At 33.1% G+C, this 21,687-nt stretch overlaps 2 protein-coding genes across 2 annotated transcripts in view; one reads left to right on the top strand and one right to left on the bottom strand.

The window, feature by feature from the left end:
* Window positions 1-17,310, bottom strand: part of LOC111703918 (multidrug resistance-associated protein 4) — a 32,239-nt gene extending 14,929 nt beyond the window's left edge. Inside the window, exons 1-14 of the mRNA XM_023476005.1 lie at window positions 17,284-17,310; window positions 13,047-13,114; window positions 12,216-12,326; window positions 11,391-11,563; window positions 9,289-9,470; window positions 8,251-8,330; window positions 6,703-6,845; window positions 4,892-4,958; window positions 4,259-4,348; window positions 3,286-3,406; window positions 2,129-2,326; window positions 1,030-1,115; window positions 707-752; window positions 220-325 (exon numbers count right to left, since the gene is read on the bottom strand). Of these exons, the coding sequence (XP_023331773.1) occupies window positions 220-325; window positions 707-752; window positions 1,030-1,115; window positions 2,129-2,326; window positions 3,286-3,406; window positions 4,259-4,348; window positions 4,892-4,958; window positions 6,703-6,845; window positions 8,251-8,330; window positions 9,289-9,470; window positions 11,391-11,563; window positions 12,216-12,326; window positions 13,047-13,114; window positions 17,284-17,310 (1,498 nt within the window). The remainder of the gene's footprint in view (window positions 1-219; window positions 326-706; window positions 753-1,029; window positions 1,116-2,128; window positions 2,327-3,285; window positions 3,407-4,258; window positions 4,349-4,891; window positions 4,959-6,702; window positions 6,846-8,250; window positions 8,331-9,288; window positions 9,471-11,390; window positions 11,564-12,215; window positions 12,327-13,046; window positions 13,115-17,283) is intronic.
* A 1,613-nt stretch (window positions 17,311-18,923) lies between these two features.
* LOC111703921 (DNA (cytosine-5)-methyltransferase 1) overlaps window positions 18,924-21,687 on the top strand; it is a 31,897-nt gene continuing 29,133 nt past the window's right edge. The window contains exons 1-4 of the mRNA XM_023476011.1: window positions 18,924-19,016; window positions 19,587-19,730; window positions 20,730-20,827; window positions 21,516-21,574. Of these exons, the coding sequence (XP_023331779.1) occupies window positions 20,762-20,827; window positions 21,516-21,574 (125 nt within the window). The 5' untranslated portion in view covers window positions 18,924-19,016; window positions 19,587-19,730; window positions 20,730-20,761. The remainder of the gene's footprint in view (window positions 19,017-19,586; window positions 19,731-20,729; window positions 20,828-21,515; window positions 21,575-21,687) is intronic.

The raw sequence follows: 21,687 nt of genomic DNA, 5'->3' as shown, positions 1-21,687 counted from the left end.
TACCAACCAATACCCAATACCTGCAGTACATACAGTACCATCTAGTACCCAAATTATCCACAGTACCCACAGTATTTGTAGGGCAATCAGTATCCACCAGTACCACCCAGTACCAAATATCTGCAGTAATTGCAATACCCTGCAGTTCCTTTTTTTGCTATTTTGATAATTGCCATTACTCCCTTTAACATACGTTGAATTGTTAATGTTGAAAACTACCTGAAAACACCCAAGGTTCCTGTGGAGAGAATGAAATTTCTCCGTGTATATCTATGCCACCACAAGTTATTGGAAGTTCCCCCAGAATAGCTTGAAGAAGAGAGCTCTAAAGACATCATATGTAAACAGACCAGGGAAGGAAGGCATGCTGTACATTATTGCACAAAATGTATTCACGGCAGCACACTCACACATAGCGCTTCCTGTCTGCACAGGTTTTGTATTTTTTTAACTCCCTTTTATAATATTTTGTACATGCCAGTCTACTATAAAAATGTTTTTGAATAGTAGTTCAATCATTTCAGAAATAACGCAGTTGTGCATAGATACGCTACCCTATATTTTGTCTTCCATCTATTTATTCATTTGGGAAAAGGGGAAAAAAGAATCAAATGCAAAACTGCTGTAAATGCATTTTGTGACTTCAATTGTGGAGAGGAATTTAAATTTCCCCCTCCACAGACAAATGTATCAAAAAAATATTTACCTTTCCTGATCCCACTGGGCCTATTACTGCAACCAGTTGACCTGGCCTTTAATATTTTGATTAATTATAGATTTAAAGTATATTATTTCACTTTGTAAAAACTTATGAAACAATAATGATTATAATAATGTTTAAAAATAGTAGCATATAAATGAATTTAAATAATCAACTAAGTTTTCACTACTTTCAATTTCATTTGCTATATTGGCCAAAGGAAACCATTATATCAAGTGTAGTGATTATGGCAAATGTAATTTTAAAAAACATATTTGTCGGAGAAATAAAACTACGCGGATTGGACTAATGTAATGATGGTAAAATACCTTATTTTAAGATAAACTTTGCTAAGAGTATTCTCTGTTTCATCTTTATTCCATTTTCCAGAGACACCGGATATTTCCACAGAAACCTGAAAATAACGTTTTTCTTTATTTTTGCCTTAGTAAAAAATTGATATAAGACGGTCAAAAATGTTCTTAATTGATAATGAAACTTTCAACTGTTGCTTCGAAATTGCTATTTTAATTACCGTTCTTGAATTAAAAAATATATTCAAGGATTTTCCTGTTTTAATTTTAAAAAGATGGCCCAGAACCTTCCCTGGGGTCATTTAAGTTGCCACAAAAAAAGTGTGGGCCCAATCAGTTTTGCTATTTTGACGTTTATTTGATCCGCAAACAGACAAACCGGCAAGTTTTTATCAAATTATCACACAGTTTTCTATTTAAATTGGTGCATAATAATAAATATGATAAAAACAAACAATTTGATTGGACAAAACTTTTAAATTTCGTCAAGCCATAAACCTTCCCTGAAGTCATTTGAGTTGCATCAAAAACGTTCTCCTCGATCGGTTTAGCTATTTTTATGTAAATATAGCAGTATATTATTAATAGTACAATTATTCAGTTTCTGGTTCTTTAATTCTTTTATAGAGTACCATTAAACAAGTACAAACGTAAGACAGGATAAAATTTAAAGAAATTATAGGTCATATTTACTTAACAAACTTAAATAAAAAGAAGGCCAGTCAAAAAAATGTATTGATATTGGACAGCACTTATATACATCATATACTTTGCTAGTTTGTCTGTTTGTTTGTGTCCAATAAACGTAAAACGGCTGAACCGATCAAGCTCAACATGTTTGATGCAACTTACATGACCCGGCCCAGGAAAGGTTTATGGATGCTAAGGATTAAAAATATTTGTCTCAAACAAATTGTAATCTTTGTAAATTTTGAAAATCCAGAAGAAAAAAATTAATAAATCCTTAAAAGTTGCCTATTGATTAATACTATACGAAGAGAAAATGCTGACAAAAAAAGCTAAACATAACAGAGCTATTCATAAATAGTTTTTTCTTATTAGAATATTATAAAGTAATCTAACACTTTCCTGAAGTTTGTACAGCTAGTCTAACCTTGGAATTAAGGGCATGAATAGCTCTAGATGTTTCCTCTGTTCCTCTCTCCTCCATGAGCAGAAAATCACGAATTCTTGAAACTGAAACCTTTGCTTCTCCTAAACTACTAATGGAAGAGGGAAAGTAAAGGGTCATTGATAGCCTGACAGTATTGTAGAGGGATAAGCAGATAAAAGCTTTCTCTGATGTTAGAATCTGAAAAAAAAGATGGTTTAAAAGGAGTGACGAGGGAGGGAACCCACGGATGCCATGAGCCTCCGCTAAGCAGACACGAGCCTTACAGATTTGCCAGGTAGACCGAGCCTCAGTTATGCTGTAAGGAGTATGCGCAATACATCAAAATGTGCCTGTGTAATACAGGAGGTTTCTCAACGATAAGAAGTTTTTATTATCATAAATATTGCTTAATTATAAGTAATAAAGTGGTATATAAAACTTTTAAAAATTTCACAAAGGATATTGTTTAAATCAAAGATTACAACAAAACAAACTGAATTTACTCCAGAAATATTTCTCCAAATATCTTCCGTTCTGCGTAAGAAATGTTTAAAGTTTTAGTATAAATCTTATAAACCACTTTATGAGTCCATATATGCTTCTAATCATGACAATAAATAAATAACTATAATCTTTAGTAAAATTCTTATGCCACTACGCCAAAAAAAATTGTTAACATTTTTCATATAACTTAAAACCAAGATTTAAAAATGCTCTGCTGTATGGTGGAGGCTCGTTTTCTGCATAGTGGAGTCATAGTCTGCATTGCGGAGGCTTTGTCTGTGTAATGAGGCTCGGTCTGCCTTGCAAATCTGGGAGGTTCGTTTCTGCATAGCGGAGGCTCATGGCGTCCAGGGGTTCCATTCATCGTCGTTATTTAATAATTTTAAAATAATCGATTCTTTAAACGTGACCAACAAATGAATGATTTTGAACGTCGACTTTGCGCTCCAACTCAGTAATTATACATCATAAAAACGTGTTATATCATTATATGTCCACAGTTCAACTTCCATACTTTGCCGGTTATTATTCAAATTTTATTCTTTAAATTACATTCTGATGTAAAGACTCTATTTATCTAAGTATATAAAAGAAGGCTCCCGGTGATGAATAAACATCTGTATTTAAAAATCATTCGTTAAGATGACATTTACCTCTCCGGTGAAACCATAGACAAGGAAAGTAGAAAGCAGAATGAATCTAGACGCAGTATAAAAGAAACTAAAGTTGAAAGCTCTGTAGTAGGAGGTATGCCTGATAACATCTATCTCAGCCCTAATATGTTCAGTTCAGGATAACATAGATTAGAAAAGGAAATAAAGAAAGAGATACAGGGTGTCCCACGAAACATGACAGTATGCAGGACGACTTGAATGTCGTCTTGATTTTTGATATAATTTGCTGCGTTTATTTGTCAATCTAATTTTAGAAGAAAATTTCTAGAGATAATAATCACAAAATTTCCCTTGTCCTGCCATTTCCAAAATGTGGTCTGCCTTTTTTGTGCTTTCAATATTGCCCGAGATATGAAGAATTTCGTTCAGATTTCGACAATTTTGCTTTTTTTTAACAAAATTGAAATCTGAACCAAACTCTTTATATCTCCGGTAATATTGAAAGCACAAAAAACGCAGACCACTTTTTGGAAATGCCAGGGCTAGGAGAATTATGTGATAATTGTTTCAAGAATCATACATGTTAAAGTAGATAGAAGACTAAATGTCACAAATAAATTCAAATACCAAAGACGACTTTCAAGTCGTCTTCCAATTGTCATGTTTCGTGGGACGCCCTGTAACATAATTTTAAGGGATCAATTTTTCTTGTGAACTTCTGATGGTCAGATTATTCAGGTAATATTGACAAAAAAAATACAATTTGAATATTGAAAATTTTAATATTTTGTAGATTTAACTGTTTTACAGGTTTATTATGTGTAAAATATAGCTATTAAAATAGTAAAAAAAAAATGAAGCTAAGAAATAGAAAATATTTTAACCAGCATAATTAAACTAAGTCTTTTATATATAGTGGTGTGATTATCTAAGTTCTACAGAAAGTTAAATCACCATCTCAAACAATGTGAACATTGTGCATAACTTGTAATAACAACAAAATAATAATTACTTTCTAGCCTCCTCTGCCATCTTTGTAAAGGGCTGTTCCCATGTATACATCTTAATCACCTTCATCCCGTTCACAATCTCGTTCATTAACCTGGGTCATAGATTAATAAACAATAACAGAAAGTACACTAGATGTCGTCTTTACAGGTTTTAAATGGGTTTTCGTTCACACTAAGCCTAAACAGAGGCATAAAGTATTACGCGAATACTTTCTCTCTGTCTTGTTATTCAACGCCACATGCGCGTAACTCCTTTGGGATGCTGCCTTAGGGTTATTGTGAACGAAAACCCCCTTAATCTTGGAATGACGACGTCTAGTGTCCTATCTGTTATGTTAATCAGTCTATGAGCTGGTTATTAGAGAGCTTACTTTAGTGTTAAGAAACAAAAAAATGTATTCCATTAAATAAAAAAGGTTATTGTGTTGTTTATAATTTTTAAGCATGTTTTTTATACGTAAAACGTTCTATTCAACAAATCTATCCACTCAAAAAAATTATGAAATCGACAGACCCAACGATACTCCTAATTTTAAAATCTTTAGTTGGGTCTTGCATACTAATTTTGTTAAAAGATAACATTTACTACAATTTTTTTTTAATTAATCTTTTACTGTATAATCTATCTGTCTAACCTGACTCTTTTGTCTGTGCAAGCTGCAGTCATAACCCTAAACTGTGCAAATTTCTTGCCAACCCATGCTAAAATATTTAATGATAAACAATAATTATAATAATTTTACCTTTTTCTTTAAAAAACTTTTTCATCAAATAGTTTATACAGAATTGCATTTATAATAACCTAAAACTATTTGAATTTGACAATTTTGATTTTGAATTTGAAGTATTAATAGTGGTTTACTAAATAATTTTGCAAAAAAAAAACTTTTTTCCCCGAAGCCTCATCCTTTGTGGATAACACTGTAAAAAAAGATATAGCTTGTTTAATGAACTAATAACTTCTTACATAAAACATCATTTCTTTAAATCTTTGTTTACCCAAAAATTTTTTGTGGGCGGGACGGGTCCCGGGGACCCCCCCCCACACTATTTTCTTGTTGCGATATAACCCATAACACTTGATACACTTTTAGAAGGACTTTCGGCTCTACTCTAATAATCTGCCTAAAAATTTGAAAATTTGCTAAATTTCAACTATTTCAAATAATTAAGCAAAAAAAAAAAAGTTTTACATTTTTGGAAAGCCTTCCAACGGAAACTTCAAATATGCCAAAAAAAATACAAAAATTTCAAAAACTAAATTTGTATTTAAGGAAAACTGAAAATGTGAAAATTATCTTTAAAGGCATCTGCGCAAAAAAAAAACTATGCAAAATTTCTTTTTATAAAATTGTGCAATCTGCTTCAGCTGATGTTTAAGGCTTTCCAAAGAGATATAAAAAGTCCAAATCCAAAGACCGGCTGTAGGTCTAAATATACATATAGCTGGGTAAAGTTCAAATAAAGTATTTAGGGGCTCAGTAACATTATGCCTAGTTCCCGAATGCATAGTTCGTGAATGCCTAGTTCACTATGCCTAGATTCATGAATGCCTAGTTCGTAATGCCTAGATAACATTATGCCTAGATAACACCATGCCTAGATTCATGAATGCCTATATAACATTATGCCTATATTTCTGAATGCCTAGAAAACATTATGCCTAGATTTCATAATGCCTAGTGACCAGAAAACGCAGGCAGAAGGTATAAAAGCCAGCTGCTTTTAGCCTAAAGGGAGGGGCATGTGTTAGTTAGAATAGTAAAAAAGGTTAACAGCCTGAGACCAATACTTTTTTGTATTTTATCTCCAAAAATTTACAGGAGGGGGTCCTCGGGACCCCCCCTGTCAATTTTCCCACCCGGAATAGGGTTGATTAACCATCTAAGTGCAGGGGACCTCTCCTTTGATATAGCGCAATGTTATATTATAAATCATAAAACATACAAAAAGAACAAAGTGCTATGGCTAAGAAATATTGGGACGTAATTCAGGAATTATTCCAGAGATGGGGGGGGCTTGATTTTTTTCTCTATGGGGGGTTAACCCTCCACCCCCCAGAATATGCCATTGACGTAAAGCTATTACACTGTAAAACATCATATGATGTTTATTTTTTTCAATATGTTCTATTCGCGCGATTCCTACAATAATATTAAATAAATCTTATCTAAATTTTTAATAATTTTGTTTATCAAATTGAATCCAATTGGATAGAAATATTCCAATTTAGTTAATTTCTAATTCAAAAATTCTGAATTAATTATGCAAATAATCACGTGTCCAGAGACAGGGATTTAAAGACTAATTAAAGACTCAAGAGCTTTGAGATTTATGTCGCAACTAATCTTCGACTGAGTTTATAAAACTGATTTTTTAACAAAATTTTATTGTATTTGGCAGATTTTCATGATTGGAATTGGTGGATTACTTAAAACATTCTTACTTTGAACGGGAACAAAAAGAAGAAGGAGTAAAGTTCCAGCGAGTGAACTAACTCCGACCCTTTGCCAGAGCAAGACTGTTATAATTAGAAGCTGAAGAGGTCCAGCCCAGAGATAGTGAGAGTATAAAACTGCCGTGTCAAATCTTAAAAATATTAATTGTATATTTTTGTGATTATAAAAGGTTTATGTTTAGTTTAATAAAGTGGAAAGGAATTGAGTCTTTGCCACAAATTCTGCTTTTCTAAACCCTATATCTTTGGATTCCAATGTCGTAGACCTTAGATATTTCAAACTTTGAATTCTGTTAGATCAAATAATATAAGTTTGAATTATCAAAGATTTGCGACATTGGGTTCCAAAGAAATGGGGATTAAAAATTCAGAGTTTGTGACAAAGTCTCAATTCCTTTGATTCACTATTTAGCTTTTTCTAAACCAAAAACATAATTTCTAAGATGTGATATTAGTTTATTGTTTCTTTAAAACTGCAGATACGGCTATAGATATTGACTTAAAGAATTTAGTAAAGGGTTACCCACAAAAGAGGTGACTTAAACAACAACTTGAGTAAAGGGCTTTCTGAAAAAAATCCTCACATTTTTAATGGATGAGCCATGGTTTAATCTGTACATTTTTTAATAAATCTTTTTTTATTTTATACTTACTTTTCGTATTTCAAAATTAGATTATCCGACTTAATTCCTTTGCAAGTTTTTAAACATATTCAAAACTTATCATATCTGGACATCAAATACTCCAAATATAGGGGTTAAAACTTAAATTGCATGAGCTTTGGCTGGCAAGAATACATTCCCATGGTTTTCCATTTACTCAATAATCATCACAGTCTATTAAAAAGTTGTAGTAAGATTTCAGTACTTCAGATCAATGAACACATCCTCAAATGAATGAGTGAATGGACGATGAATGAGTGAATGAATTTAACTTTTAACTCAAACCATAGACTCAATGAAATTCAGTCAAATATATTTCATTAAAAGAATAGTTAGCCACACTAGAACTCCAAACATAACATTACAAAATTGGGCCCGTCCTAGTATGCGAATTTTTGGACCCCCCACCCATCTTATCAATTTTGTTATGAACACTAATTTTCAGCAAAATTATTATTACTTATTTTTATTATTTCAGGGTTAGGGCAGAAAATTTCTAGGCCGAGCACTGCGGCTTGGGGGCCGTGCACCGCAGTGGTTAGGACAGGCTAGGAGGCCGGGCGCTGTAGCCACATGACCAATTATATCCATGTTTTACATTACATATAAGATCCATGTACAAAATTGATTGGAGGGAGGCAGGGGGCCGGGTGGGTCCAAAAATTGTATACTAGGCAATTACCACAAACATTATTAATTCTGCATTATATATCAGTCATTTATTGCTATATTGCTATTAAAATATTTTGCAAAGAAAAGGCTGCAAGAAACCATAAATGATTGGAAGAATACTTTATTAAATAATACACATAGTCATCTCAAAAGTCAAATTATTTGCACAGGTCAAACTGTACATTCACATTACACATCAAACCTGTTCACATCGTTTGAAAGAAGGTTTACCATCTGTCCGACCGTAGTCTTTCCCAACGCACTGTTAGAAAGCTTTAAAGCCTAAAAATCAAAGAACTATAACTTATACTTATTAGTTTGTTTAACATCTAAAATCCAGGTTGATCCATATTGAATCATGATTTCAAGAAAAACATTGTTAATCATGGTTGTGGATAAGACTGGGCAGTGGGCACGTTTTATTTGATTCACTCTCAAGTCGTTCAATAACATGATAACTTAAACCGTTAAAAAAATGTGTGTAGCCGTTCATTATTTTTGTTCGTTTTATTAATGGTATTTTCAGTTATTTTCAAAAGTTACAGTTTCCTAACAATCTCATTATTATTGCCGTTATTAAAGGGACTGTAAAGGAAAAATGAAAGGGGTTATAGGCTGAAAGCTAATCACTTCACTCTTAATCGCGACCCATGAAATAATGTTCCTGTCTTGAGAAATTGATAAAAAAACTGTGTCAAATTTATACGAAAATTCATATATAAACAATTTTGTATAGAAATAGTAGGTTTAAACAGATTATATTCACTAAATATGCAACTAATCTGAAAACGAAGATATCCCGGAGAAACCTAATTGTAACTTAGGCTTTATCAAATTATTATTTTATAATTATTATTTTTATTTTTAATAGATATAATTGCAAATTGATAATATCATCTTTAAGTCCGTATTATGTCACAATAACTCCCACCAATGAGAGTGACATATGTGATACAGACAGAGACATGTGACTGGTATACGGCACTCTCATTGGTGGGAGTTCTTGTGACGTAATTCATTCACCACGATATGTTTACGTATCTATCACTTGCATATAGAGTGATCCTATTTCTACGGGAAATTTTATAGACTAGATAAATTTAAGTTTTTCTTTCTTTATGCAGAAAGAAAATTCGAGAATGTTGACTGCAAACATTTGACAATTTTCATATGTGTATTTATTAATAATATCCAGAATCCACCCTTTCTTCGTTCAAAAAAATGTTTGATTTTTGTTTACCTTTCTATATACAAGACAACAAGCAGCAATACGAATTCTCATTCCAGTGTGCATGACTCCAAAAAAGTATGGATGATGTGTAAATGTGTAAAGCACTGACATGGCGATTACACCTGCTCCGTAGAAGTATGCTTCTTCCAAACTCATGTTACTTCCAGGGGAAAAGTATTGCATCATCCACCCTGAATAAATTAAATATTGGACAGAAAAGAACTTTTCTAAATATTGACATTTTGAAAGTTTTTTAAGCAGCAGCAGATGGGAAAATGTTTAATCGAACTAAAATTTTAGCTATTTTGCTCGTTTGCTGAGTTATTAGTTACATTAAAAACATATTTTAAAACAAATGAATAAACATAAAATTTCAAATTTCTTCATTTGTCTAATTTCTTAAATTTTCAGTGAATGCATATATTTTTGAACAAATAAAAACAAATTTCTATCAAACTAAAACATTTATTAGTGTTGGAATAGTTCATTTGCACTAATATTCAATAGTACTAATATTTTACTCCCCAAAAAAATTCTGTTTTAACAAATATTATTTTTTGAAATGTCACTGTAAACCCTGATGCATTTCAAGTACTGAAAGCAAGCAGTCAGTACATGCAGTACACAATAAACAGACAGACTAGATCAAGGTTATAATGCAGTTATTTCAGAGGTGTACGCATCATTTGTACTGCAGTGTACTGTCTCTGGGCGGTAATGTAAACACAAGACGGATGTCACAGCCTGACCTGGGATCCATCTTTCACACAAAAAATCAATGAAGTATTCTGGTCATAGGAAACTATTATGTGAATTATCAGAATTTTCAAAATTAAATGCTTTTAACTTCCTCTGATACTAGTTGAACACTGATATCTATTCTTGCAAATTCCGCCCAGAGAGAACTGGTTTCAATATGTACGCAGAGTATAGGCAACTGCAATTAACTTTCCTTGCATTAAAACCTTGGACTAGATAAAGAAAACCAAGACATTACGACAAATGAATAATTGCCCCTTCTACACTAGGGAAACTCTGATTTTCTAATCCCCAAATATGTATAACTTGATGGTGAAATCGTTTGATATTTCAAACTTAGATTTTTTAATCTAACAGAATTCATAGTTTGAAATATCAAATGTCTACGACATTGTGTTGCAAAGATATAAAGATGAGACAATCAAGGTTTGTGGCAAAGACTCAATTCTTTACAAAAAAAAGTGCGTTAAAACAAATTTCATCGATTGAACTAATGTTCAATTTCACTTTATAAATAGTTTAGTTTTATTACGTTGCCATCTAATTTTAATGAGTAGTTAATATTGTTTAAGAGAAATAATAGGATTAAAGGGAGTCACTCGCCAGGCATGTTAGCTGAGCTGAAAGTTCAGTATTGTAGAGAGAAACTTATTGATTTGTTTGATACCAATGAGACATTATTAAGGTGTACAACTTTTGAATAAAAGTGTAAAGTCGTTTGTAATATTTCACCAGTTGTTTCAGTCAGCAGAAAAAGTTTTGTTTACAATTCTAAAAAACATGGACAAGACATATAACAAATTACTATTCTACAAGCTAGTTGCATGTAATATATATATATATATACAAACAGGTGGAGTAAATAATGAACTTATATGATTAAAAAATTAATTATAAAATCTCACAGTTTTCTAGAAAAACTTTCAGCTAGGGTCGCTTATTGGAAGTTTTCTTTATTTAATTGTGAAGACGACATTTTGAAGAAATCTGGGATTAAAATTATAGAAACAGCAAAGGTAATTAATGATGATGAAATAATCGATTCTACAGTTCTTCTATGGCTTTCAACGATAATTTCTTTTAAGAAATATGTTCAGAAATAGCTTAAGTTAGTCTATAAAATATGTATGTTTTCTCCTGATTATTAAATAATAACTGCAAAAAACGTTTCTTCTGCTGACTGAAACAACTATTGAAATATTTCAAATTACTTTACGCTCTTATTTAAAAATTGTACACTGTACAAATGTCTCATTGGTATGAAATGAATTCTAAAATTGTTCTCTACATATTCAACACTTTCAGCTTATTTACCATGTCTAGCAAGCCATTCCCTTGATTAAAAAACTTACCCATAAATAAAGGTTGAAATATCCGGAGCAAGCATTCCTCAATAAAAGTGAATATGCCGAGGAAAGCGTAGAAAGGTCCAAACTGACGAAGGAGTGCTTTAAGCAAGCTGGGAGTATACTCCTCTCCCTTCTCCTTCTTATAGTCAGCCTTCTTAAGCTCCTTATCCCATTCCCTACATTATGTCTAGGTATCAAATACTTTCATGATATCTGAGGTTTAATTTTTACATTTTTGGGCATCTAAAAAACTTGTAACTTATTTTATCTGATCAATATATTGTACACCATATTCCATTGAAAGGTCTGCACTAAAATTAATAAAGTTTGCCAGCTGCAAAATTAAGTACAATTACCTACAAGAAAAAATATCTTTTTTGGCACTGTCAGAAGATGTGATAAATCACGAGGATTTATCAAAACTTAGCTCACAAAAAACTTAGAAACTGAATATTTTTTATTCCAAAGAAGTTCACGAGAATATAACTTTTAAAAACATGTTCTTAAAATCTCTGAAATTGGTGACCAAGCCCCCAGATAGAAACAAGTGTTCAGAACCTTTCTTTACAAAAATCACATGAAATTCTTTGAAGAGAGTCAATGAAGTTGAAGAATTTCAAAGTTTCCTTATTTTTGTTTCCTGGAGGACAATTTATAGCCATTATGCAACTAGTTACAAAGAGGGTACAGGGTTACCCGCAAAGGATGAGCATAAAGACGACCTTAAACATGGTAAATTAAACATTCTGTCTTTGTCTCGGAAGTCTCATTCTTTGTGGGTAACCTTGCATAAATATCGAAAATGTATAATCAATGGTAATCTATTACCTTTGCAACCGTTCTCCCAGCTCATCCGACCCATCAGATTTTAAATTTTCGAATATATCTTCAATATCTAAATCCTTTTTGTACCCTAGTCCCAGTAGAGGATTCAACCACCTGAATACAATTATACAGAATATTTTATGATATGGGTTAGACCCACAAAGAATGGCACTTTAAAGACGATTTTACGGGATTTGATTAGTCCATTTTATTGCAGTCAGGGTTCCTTGTAGGTCAACACTGGCTTATTGCTCAATTATTTAGTAAACCATCAAAATACTCAATTTAATGAAGAAGAAGAAAATTCAAGTTTTAAATCGTCATAATTTTGGTCGTTTACTCTGTACTTAATTTTTGGTTGCAAAGATATGGGGATGAGAGTATCAGAGTTTGTGGCAAAAATTCAGTTACTATGGTTTAGAAGTGACCTGCATTTTGAGGAAAAACACTGATTCCTGGTGTAAACATGAAATTAATAGGTGCTTTAGAACTTGCTTCCTTATACTGTGTTTGTTTTTAAAAAAATAGTAACAAACATACGGGCCCCAAAATGTGTCTTTTATAGCTGGAAGAAAAATTTTGTTTCTCAAGCAAATTCTAAAAAACCTGGTATTGGTAATTTGTCGTACATGCAGTTACAATATTTTTTTAATTGCTATAGTTTTTAACATTTAGATGTCGAAACACGATAAGGTGTTTTTCTCAAGTTTTTTCGTTTCCTTGTTGCTAATATTATTTCAGGTTCAAACGGGTGCTGAGCCCCCCCCCCCTGGAGAAAAAATTAAGCCCCTCCCCCTGGACAAATTCCTGAATAAGCCCTTGAAGGATACCCACCAAAAAAAGGCGACAGAAAAGATGTTGGCCTTTTCTCTTGGGTTCTTGGGCTGTTTTAATACTTGTTCCTGTATTTAAATGTATGATAGCAAATATTTAAGATTTATTTCTGACTTTAATTGCTATTTTGTGACCAACATTTCTCAGTGTGGTCTTGAGAGCGGCGTATTGAAAACAAATCAAATTCAAACCTTATAGACATTATTTTCAATTATTTTTAAGACAATGTTCTTTTTCAACTTTTAATTGTGGCTTAATCTATGAGCATGTTCTTTTTTTATAATGAATTAATCAGTAACCAAAAAAGTTTTAATGATATTTTTCGCGCATTTTCAAAAATTTACAAAAATCATAAACTTTTGGCCACACTTTTTGGTAATTTTGAGCATCCATTAAATTTTCCCTGGGGTCATGATAGGTCCCACATAAAATTTGTGCCCGATCGGTTCAGCCGTTCTGACGTTTATTGAAGAAAACGGACGGATGTAGACATGCAAAGTTTTTATATAGATTTAAACAAGATACATTTTCCTTGTTCATGTTTATCGTTTGTTCGCAACCTTCTCTAGGGGCCGGAGCTTCTCTTCGAACTGGACTAAATATAAGAGGAATGTTATGAGCTTGAACTTATTCAATGTTAAGTAGATTCACGGTCACGACATTGGCATTGTTATAGAAATCTTGCTTATCTTAAATAACAGAACAGTTTATACAATATTGAGGTTTATAAAAAAATGTTAATTTACCTCAATTAACAATAATTAAGTTCAAAATTGTGCCTGAGGGTTTTGGTCAAATTAAATGAAAAAAATACATTTTAAAAAATGCAAAAGGAAGACGATACATATTACATAATACTTGTATTTAAGTACTTGTATGAAAAAGTTAAGTAACGAGATAACTTGCGTGTATTTAGTGTCCATCTACACCACAATACATACAATTAATCTTCTTATTTTGAGGACCAAATGTACAATTAATCTTCTCATTATGAGGACCAAATGTACAATTAATCTCCTCAGCATTGAGGACTTAGTACAATTAATCTCCTTCTTGTGTAGACTACGTAAAATTAATCTCCTCAGATTGAGGACCACATTAAATTAATCTTCTCGTTTTGAGGACCACATACAATTAATCTCCTCATTACGAGGACTCCTTTACTCCGTACAATTAATTTCCTTAAGTTATGAAAACTGCATACAATTAATCTCCTTATTATGATGACCACGGTAAAATTAATCTCCTCATCATAAGGACCTCGTAAAACTTACGTAAATTAATCTTCTCATTATGAGTACCCTCGATATATAATTTATCAATTTTAATTTGAGGACCAGGACCATATACATATAATATCCACGTCGCGTTATGAGGACCATGACAATTCATCATTTCATTATGAGGACCATGTGTATACCACTAGTTTCCTCATTTTGAGGACCATGCAAAGATGCTATCCTGTTTGAACTGCTGCCGTTTAGGGCTGGACACGTTCCAACTTTTTCTAACCGTTCCTTTACGGTTATAACAAAAAGTGTGCATCCGACCTATTCTTATAATTGATGACAATCCAACCAGAACCTATACAAAAAGTGTACATCCGATGTCACGCCTGTTATAGGTCAGATTGAAAAATTAAATATGCAACTGACCTACAGCTGGGTGCTATTTAGTTTGAACTATACTGCCGTTTAAACTATTGACTTTTTGAACTTGGTCGAGTTTGAACTATATTGAACGCATGGTAACACGTGTAGTAGTTCAAACGATCAATAGTTCAAACGATAACATCTGTAAGCATTTGAACTATTTTTTTGCTCATTTTAACTATTAACAAAAACAGTTCAATTTAGCCGAAAAATATATAGTGATCAATTGAGCAATAAGATAGTTCAAATGAGCAAAAAAATAGTTTAAATGATTAAAAAAAATAGTTCGACAAATGAGCAAAAAAAGTAGTTCAAATGAAAAAATAATAAAATTGCTCCAATGACTAATGAATCAAATAATAGCTCAAAAATGAGCAAATATAACATGGTTCAAATAAGCAAAACAATTATTCAAATGAGTAAATAAAGTTCAAATGAGCAAAAAATAGCCCAACGCCCCCCCCCCCCCAAACTAACAATTTTGTACATGGAGCCCATATGTATCACATTGATATTATTGATCATGTGGCCGCAGCGCTCGGCCCCCTAGCCTGTACTTATAGCCACAGCGCTCGGCCCAGAAAGTGTCTTAACAGGGGCGGATACAGAGGGGGCGGGGGACATTCGACCCCCCCTGAGATTTTGAGGCACTCAGAAGAAAATAAAAATGTGCTTTGAATCTTGATGTTTTTGATTCTATTTTTGGAATTTTTTGTTCCTATTTTCAGAATAACTTCTCAATACCATGCTTATAAGGGAAAGAAACCCTAGTGCAAAATAGGAAAAATATATGTCTTTAAACTATAATGTGTGAAAAGTTAAAAAAAATCTAGTTTTTTTGTCTTTAGTCATTAATTTTGACTCTTTAATTGAGTCAAGTCAAAAAAAAATTTCTCCTGCGGCGCGATTTTTTGTTCCTAATTATGAATTTTGGTTCCTAAAAAATCTTGTCCCCCGGCCCCCTCACTTAAATTCTGTATCCGCCCAGCTGTGTCAATTAACCTTACCTAACCCTGAAATAATACAAAATAAATATTTTTTTTGATGAAAATACATAGTTGAAATTTAGGCTATGTACTAAGTTGATAGGAAGGAGGTCCAAAATTTGTATACTTGCACACGGACAGACAGTTCAAATGAGCAAAAAAATAGTTCAAATGAACAAAAATATATGTTGAAATGATCGGTGAAAAATAGTTTCTCATTTTAACTACCTTTTTGATTTATTTAAAATATTTTTTGGTTCATTTTAACTATTTTTTTGGCTTATATTTAAACTATTTTTTTCTCATTTGAACTATTTTTTTGCTCATTTGAACTACATTTTTTCTTATTTGAACTATCTTTTTGATCGTTTGAACTATTTATTTGCTCACTTTAACTATTTTTTGGTTCACTAAGATTATTTAATTTGCTAATTTAAACTATTTTTTCTTATTTGAAAGCTATGTTTTGGTTAAAAGAGTTATTAGAATCGATGCTATGTTTTGGTTAATGTTGATCCGCTCTACTGCCCATCCGTCCTATTGCCCATCCGCTATACTGCCCATCCGACCTACTGCAACATCTGACCTACGACAGCTGTAGTTTCGGACCTCCCCCCACAATGAATTTTAAACCACTCAATATTGCCGAATAATGAAAGTTGCTACAATCGTTTTGACTAGAAAACCAAAGTTCCGGGAGGACAATACTTACACTGTGTAAAGGTACACGACGCGATCTGACAATTATTTTGGAAGTTTTGCCCAGAAAATTATGTTTTTTTTTTGTTAAATTGACGATTTTCACGACGAACGACAAAGAAACCCCGAAATGCCGGTTAAATTTTCGAAATACCCTGCAAACAGGCAATTATTGTTTAAATCCAAAAATTCTTTAGACAAAAACTCTCTTTGTTAGTAAGATTTGGTGATAAGACTACTTTGCTCATTTTTGAAAATTACATTAATTGCAGATTTATATAGCCTTTCGAATTCGTTATTCGAGCCAGCATTTTAATTTTTTAAAGTCCCACATGGTTAAAATCGTCAATTTTCGTTAAGAATCTAATTTTGGGGCTTCACGCCGCTGAAAATTATCGGATTGCATCGCCCAATTTTATCTTTTTGGTCGAACGACTTTAAGCACCATAGTTTTCAGTTATCTGATAAAATTCAATTCCTATTAATTAATTTCATTTAAGAATCGCTAATCCCTCAGAATTCAAGTTCGTCCATCGTCAAATCGACGAATAAATCTGAAATTTTCATCAATATACATCAATACTTTTGTCTGTCTACTTACCGTATCCTTTGAAAACAGTGCCGACATTTTTAGAATTCAAGTTCGTCCATCGTTAAAACGGAAGAATTCGTCTAAAAATTTTATTTAATTCACACTCATAAGTTGCTATATGTTGTTAGTTTTCATTTTTTCTGTTTTTGTCTAGCTACTTTCCTTATCCTTTGAAAACAATGCCGGCCTTTTGAAAACTCAATTTCGTCCGAATAAACTTGAAAATGTTCATCTATTAATCCTCAAAAGTCGATATTTGTGTAAGTTGTCATTTTTCAATTTTATGTTTTGGTCTACTATCTACTTACCGTATCCTTTGAAGAGAGTGCTGGCATTTTGAAAATTAAAGTTCATCTAACGTCAAAATCGACGAATTCGTCTGAAATTCTCTTCTATTCAACCTGAAAAGTCACTATACAGTGTTACTTTTGAACTTAAAGACTTAATTTTTATGTTTTTAGCTACTTACCGTATCCTTTGCTGAGAGTGTCCGGCATTTTGAGAATTCAAGTTCACAAAAGTGCGCGCGCGCACTTTTTCTCAGATTCCTTCAAAACCAAAAAATGCATGTTTTATACATAATTCTGAGTTTGCATGCAAAAAATCAGCCTCCTACGACAATTCTAAGATATGTTTAAACTTTAAACACTGTTTAAATTTTCTGGAGAGTAATACGTTTTACGGCCCCCCCCCCCTTTTGGGGTAAATATTGGATGTTGGTCATCTTCAAAATTGATAGGCGGGGAGATGGGGAAGATCGTTCTCTAGGATTTATCCCCAGCCAATCCTGGCCGCGGCGCTTGGCATATAGCTGTCCTAGCTGCAGTACTTGGTCCCCTAGCCTGTCATAGCCGCAGCGCTCGGTCCAGAAATTTTTCTAACCTAACCCTGAAATAATTCAATATAAAAAGTAAAATATTATTTGTAAATTATTGATGATGTCCAAAATTCACCAACTAGAACTTAACCAAAAAATACTTATTTCTTGTCGAAAAATAGTTAAAATTGAGTAAATATCTTAGATCGATTTTTGGAAATGCATCTCATACGTAACACATTGGATAGAATTTTACATTTTGCTGCAGCATTCGGCCCCATTGTCTGTCTAACAATCGTATACAAGGACGGACTCTAAAATCTCGGATAATAAAATGATAGTGGGGCAGGGGTGTAATAAGTACAGGGGCAGATCCCGTAGCAACTAATCTACGTTGTACATTGTCCGTAAATCTAAATGCGCTTAAAAGTAAATACGCAAATAATCTGATTAACCTAACTTTTTATTAAGTCTATTAAACTTAATCTTTAATCTAGAATCCAAAATATAATCAGTTGGAAGATACTACAATTGGATTACAGGGAGAGAAGTAATCGTTCCTCGTTTAGCGAACGGGGTGATAGTTTACGAGATTGTATCCGGTTTGACACTGATAGCTCAAGATTGTGCCCAGTGTTTGGCATTGATAGTTTTCGAGATCGTGTGCGGTTTGACACTGATAGCTCAAGATTGTGCCCAGTGTTTGGCATTGATAGTTTTCGAGATCGTGTGCGGTTTGACATTGATAGCACAAGATTGTGCCCAGTGTTTGGCATTGATAGTTTTCGAGATTGTGTGCGGTTTGACATTGATAGCTCAAGATTGTGCCCAGTGTTTGGCATTGATAGTTTAGACATTGGCATTAGTTAGACATTGATAGCTCCAGAGATCGTGTCCGGTTTGAAATTGATAGTAGAGTGAGATTGAGCTGTAACTAGATAGATTGGGATACCCTTGGAGTAAGGCATTTACTACAGGGGAAGTAGAGTGAGATTAAGCTGTAACTAGATAGATTGAGAAACCCTAATGGAGTAGGGCATTTACTACAGGGGATTTTGAAAGGGGTCTAAAAATCTAGGACTGCACTGAATAATAGCATGCACCTGGGGCAAAGCGATACAAATATAAAACTGATTTTATATTGTTTATTTTAGGAACCTTTGGAGGTTGAAGCTAAGGGGGAGCCAGAGAAGGTTGAGGATAAAGCACCTGAAGGCTGGAAAGGTTTGTACAACACTCGTATATTTACCAGTTTATCTTCACAAATGATCAAAACATTGACAAATGGTCAAATCATTGACAAATGATCAAATTATTGACAAATGATCAAATTATTGACAAATGGTCAAATCATTGACAAATGGTCAAAAGATTTTTATCTGAACAATTTTAACACATCTTTTTAGCAACCCAAAAAGCCTATTTTATTTTTCAACATAACAAAAAGGCTGTAATTTTTTTTCTAAAAGTTGTTAATTCACGGTCGAAAAATACTAACAAACCACCACCAGTTACATTAAATGTAATCTTAAATAAAATATGTAACTTTCCTTTTCCTAATTAAATTTTAGAATTGTGGGAAATATTCACAAATATTTTTGAAGGTTTTTAAATATTTCTCCTGTAACACTTGGTTTTGGATGTTTTTGTTTTATTTTGACTGACGGGACTGACTGACGGGACTGACTGACGGGACTGACTGACGGGACTGACTGACGGGACTGACTGACGGGACTGACGAGACTGACAGACGGACGGACGAAACTGACTGACTGACGAAACTTACTTACTTAGCGCCCCGAGCCGGTTTGAAGTTTAATCCTCAGCTACATGCTAAGCGGGAAGCTAGAAAGGAGAAGAGAAGGTTGGAGGAAGAAGCAAGACTAAAAGAGGAGGAAAGAATCAAGGAAGAAAAAGAGAAAGAAGAACAGAAGAAAGGTAAAAATTCAAATAGATTTTTTTTTCTTGGTTGGCAAAGAGACATTTTTGCAATGCAATCAGTCCTAGCTAATAAATACTTCCGAGATTCTAATTTAGTAAGGGTGAAACTTTTCCATCGAAATGTCAAATCCATTTTGTAACAGCTAGAAAAGTATACAGTAGAGGGTGACATTTATAAAAGAAAAAAAAATTTAAAAATCCAAAGACATTCAGTAAAACGATTTATAAAAAGAGCGATGTTAAGGGAAGGTCGAATTTTTCTATTTTGTTAACACGTTGAAATTGGTATCAAAAGATGCGCTTTGAACCGCTGATAAATGTCCATTTGTCCGTTTTTCGATATTTCAAAAACTGATGACATGGCAAAAAAATAATTATTTTGATGCAGAGACAAATATCTTTCAAAATAAATTTCAAACGATCTGTACGATATAAACGTTTATGATCACAGTGTTTCTATACGGATATTTTGACACCCATCATGTTTTATTGTTATATTTTGACAACATTTTTTTCTGGCTCACATTAGTGATTTGATTAACACAAAAGAGCTTAAATCTGAAAAAGTTGAATCTGAAAAATATTAAATCGTTTTTTTTAAATATATCAAAGAAAGATTTTAAACTGGTGCGAGGTGGATTTCAGCATTTTCATCAAAAGAGAGCCAAATAGTTACACCTTCAATTTCAGCTAGGAAATCATTTTCTCTCCCAGAAGTTTATAATGGTTTTTTAAGGTTTTTTTTTCGCTGAAAATGAGAAATAATTTTTCAGAGAAAAATAAATGATTGTATGGGATAAAAAGTAGCAAAAATTATAATAAACTGTCTTTTGATGTGGGGCATCAAAAGACAGTTTATTATAATTTTCAAGTTTTCCCCACAATTCATTAAAAAACATTCCCTCCTCCCCTAGGGGGGGGGGGGGATAACTCTGAAAAAAATAAACCCCTGAACAATAGTTCATAAAAATACAAAATTAAGTTTTCTGTTGATAGGAGGAAGAAGTTCTAAGGGTACAATCAAGGGAATGTTCGCGAAGATTGCGAAGAGAAAGGCGGAGGAGGCCAGCTCGGGGAATACTAAGAAGGCAAAGGTACATTTGACGAATTAAGGTCTGGGATTGGGAAGTTATAGGGGAATTTTTAAAATCCCCCCTTCCCCCCCACCTACGGGAATGGAAAAATGGTTTTCAAGAAGTTAGGGAATGAAAAATTGGACGTCAACTAATCACTTTTTAGATACTTTCCCAAACCTAGCTAAATGATTTTAAATTAAATATATACCCCTGGGAATCAGTGCTTACGATCCATTGAATTTTGATGTGGATCTGGATCCAGGTTATTTGTTTAAGGAAGCCAAAAATTTTGCGGATCCAACGGATCCGGATCCTAAGAGCACTGCTGGGAATTTACATGATAGAAGTAGTTAATCTAGGTGCGAAACTACAGGTTCAGCTACTTCTCTAAGGTGGTTTTACCAATTCCCTCGGAGAGTCTATATATTTCAGAATTAAACCCCTGGGTGTGTGTGGATGATTCATAGATCTGGATTAAAATAAAAAAAACCGGGAGGAAAATGTTAAATACTTTAAGTTACAAATGTCCAGGGGGTTTCAGAGCTATTTACATTTTTCTCAGATCGGAACTTTTGTGTGTGGATATTTTTGTCCCTATAGGGTACCTCGGTATATCGAACTCTAATCCGTAGATCTCCATGAGATGGAGATCATTGTTTGATCCTGAGATTCACAACACAAGATCTTAAATTTCTGTTATGTTCAGATGGAAAACGAAAGATGCAAGATATGCAGCCAAATCATTCATCCCGACTTTATTACAATGTAAGTAATAAAACAAGGACTAGCTACATATGAAGTACAATTTACATGAACGAAAGGCTTATGAGTGTTAACACGTGAAGAATTTATTTGGATAAACACTGTCGAATAGCGGT

The sequence above is a fragment of the Eurytemora carolleeae genome, unplaced genomic scaffold (assembly GCF_000591075.1).
Source record: "Eurytemora carolleeae unplaced genomic scaffold, Eaff_2.0 scaffold528, whole genome shotgun sequence".
Lineage (NCBI taxonomy): Eukaryota > Metazoa > Arthropoda > Copepoda > Calanoida > Temoridae > Eurytemora > Eurytemora carolleeae.
This window is presented reverse-complemented; position numbering and strand designations above follow the sequence as displayed.